The 1,222-nt window shown below is 38.4% G+C and overlaps 1 protein-coding gene across 1 annotated transcript in view; it reads left to right on the top strand.

Annotated features, from left to right (window-relative positions):
• Positions 1-825, top strand: part of PLXNB2 (plexin B2) — a 132,483-nt gene extending 131,658 nt beyond the window's left edge. The window contains exon 36 of the mRNA XM_009286782.1: positions 531-825. Coding sequence (XP_009285057.1) covers positions 531-635 — 105 coding nt within the window. The 3' untranslated portion in view covers positions 636-825. The remainder of the gene's footprint in view (positions 1-530) is intronic.
• Positions 826-1,222: the final 397 nt, after the last annotated feature.

Below are 1,222 nucleotides of genomic sequence, written 5' to 3'. Positions count from 1 at the left end.
CCCCCCCCCGACGCTGTGGCCAGACCGTTTTCTTCATCATATTGCCTATAGACGCAAGAGACCTTGCGTTGCCCTACCTAATGCCTGTGCGGGGACCACCCAGGAGCTTCTCATAACCAAAGCTCACGGGGATGGGGCTTAATTACTGCTGGTGAATGACCCTTAAGCCTTGTAGGGTGCACTGTAAGTAAAAGCACTGTTTCTTAAGTAGCTATAAAGACGTTTTTCCCCCTGCCTGCTCCATCTTGGAATGTAGGATTTCACAAGATAAAGTACCACCTATTAATTTGCTTGGATCCCAGCATAATGGGAAACATTACAGCAACTTAGATAAAGTAATGGAGACGATCATTTTTATTGCCTTTGTGTAAAAATAGAACATGAGGCCTACTAGATGGACTTTCATCTTTGGTACAGAGTGAATGCAAAAGACTCTTTACAACCAAAGTAGTATCAAACACTTGGTCCGGGAACTATGTCGTATATTTTAAGCTAAATGATTCTAAACATTCTGTGTTTATTTCTTCCAGATTATAAATGCACTTGAAGAGGATCCAGCTGCACAAAAAATGCAGCTTGCCTTCCGTTTACAGCAAATAGCAGCTGCGTTAGAGAATAAAGTGACTGACCTTTGACTCAAAAGCCGCAATAAAGAAATCTGATCTGAAGATGTTCAAATTCATTCTTCCTGTTAAGGAAATAGTGTTCTATTTTTTAATGTATAATTACAACTTTAAATGAAAGATTTCATGTTTTTTTGATAGCAGAGGTGTAATGTAAAAAATTTTTACTGTAAATTATGCTTCTAATTAAAAGCTGTGTTGTGTGTAAATGAATCTTCTGTGGGAAAGAGAGTCCTTTGGTTGGGGGCAGGGTGGGGGGTGGAAGAAGGAAAACCGATAGTTCGTTTAATTTAGTAGAATCTGAGACTTCAGCATTTAGGATTCATTATGCAAGTAAATTCAATACTATAGCATCCTTTCTACATTAAGCAATATTTGTACTAGGAAAACAATAACATACTCAGAGACACATGCAATATCCCCTTTTATTTTGATAACTGGAACTTGACTTCCATGTAGCTCTAAAACTTAGTCTATGCTCATAATGAACATCGTGAACAACGCGTCTGATTTCTCTACAAGATCTGAGAATGGGATTTGCTACCACACACGGTTCTTAATTTAATTATTTGTGTCCATGGTGATGCACAGTATTGCAC

Source organism: Aptenodytes forsteri, unplaced genomic scaffold (genome assembly GCF_000699145.1).
Source record: "Aptenodytes forsteri isolate BGI_AS27 unplaced genomic scaffold, ASM69914v1 Scaffold166, whole genome shotgun sequence".
NCBI classification, from domain to species: domain Eukaryota; kingdom Metazoa; phylum Chordata; class Aves; order Sphenisciformes; family Spheniscidae; genus Aptenodytes; species Aptenodytes forsteri.
The sequence above is the reverse complement of the archived record's forward strand: the minus strand, read 5'-3'. Positions and strand labels throughout refer to the sequence as shown.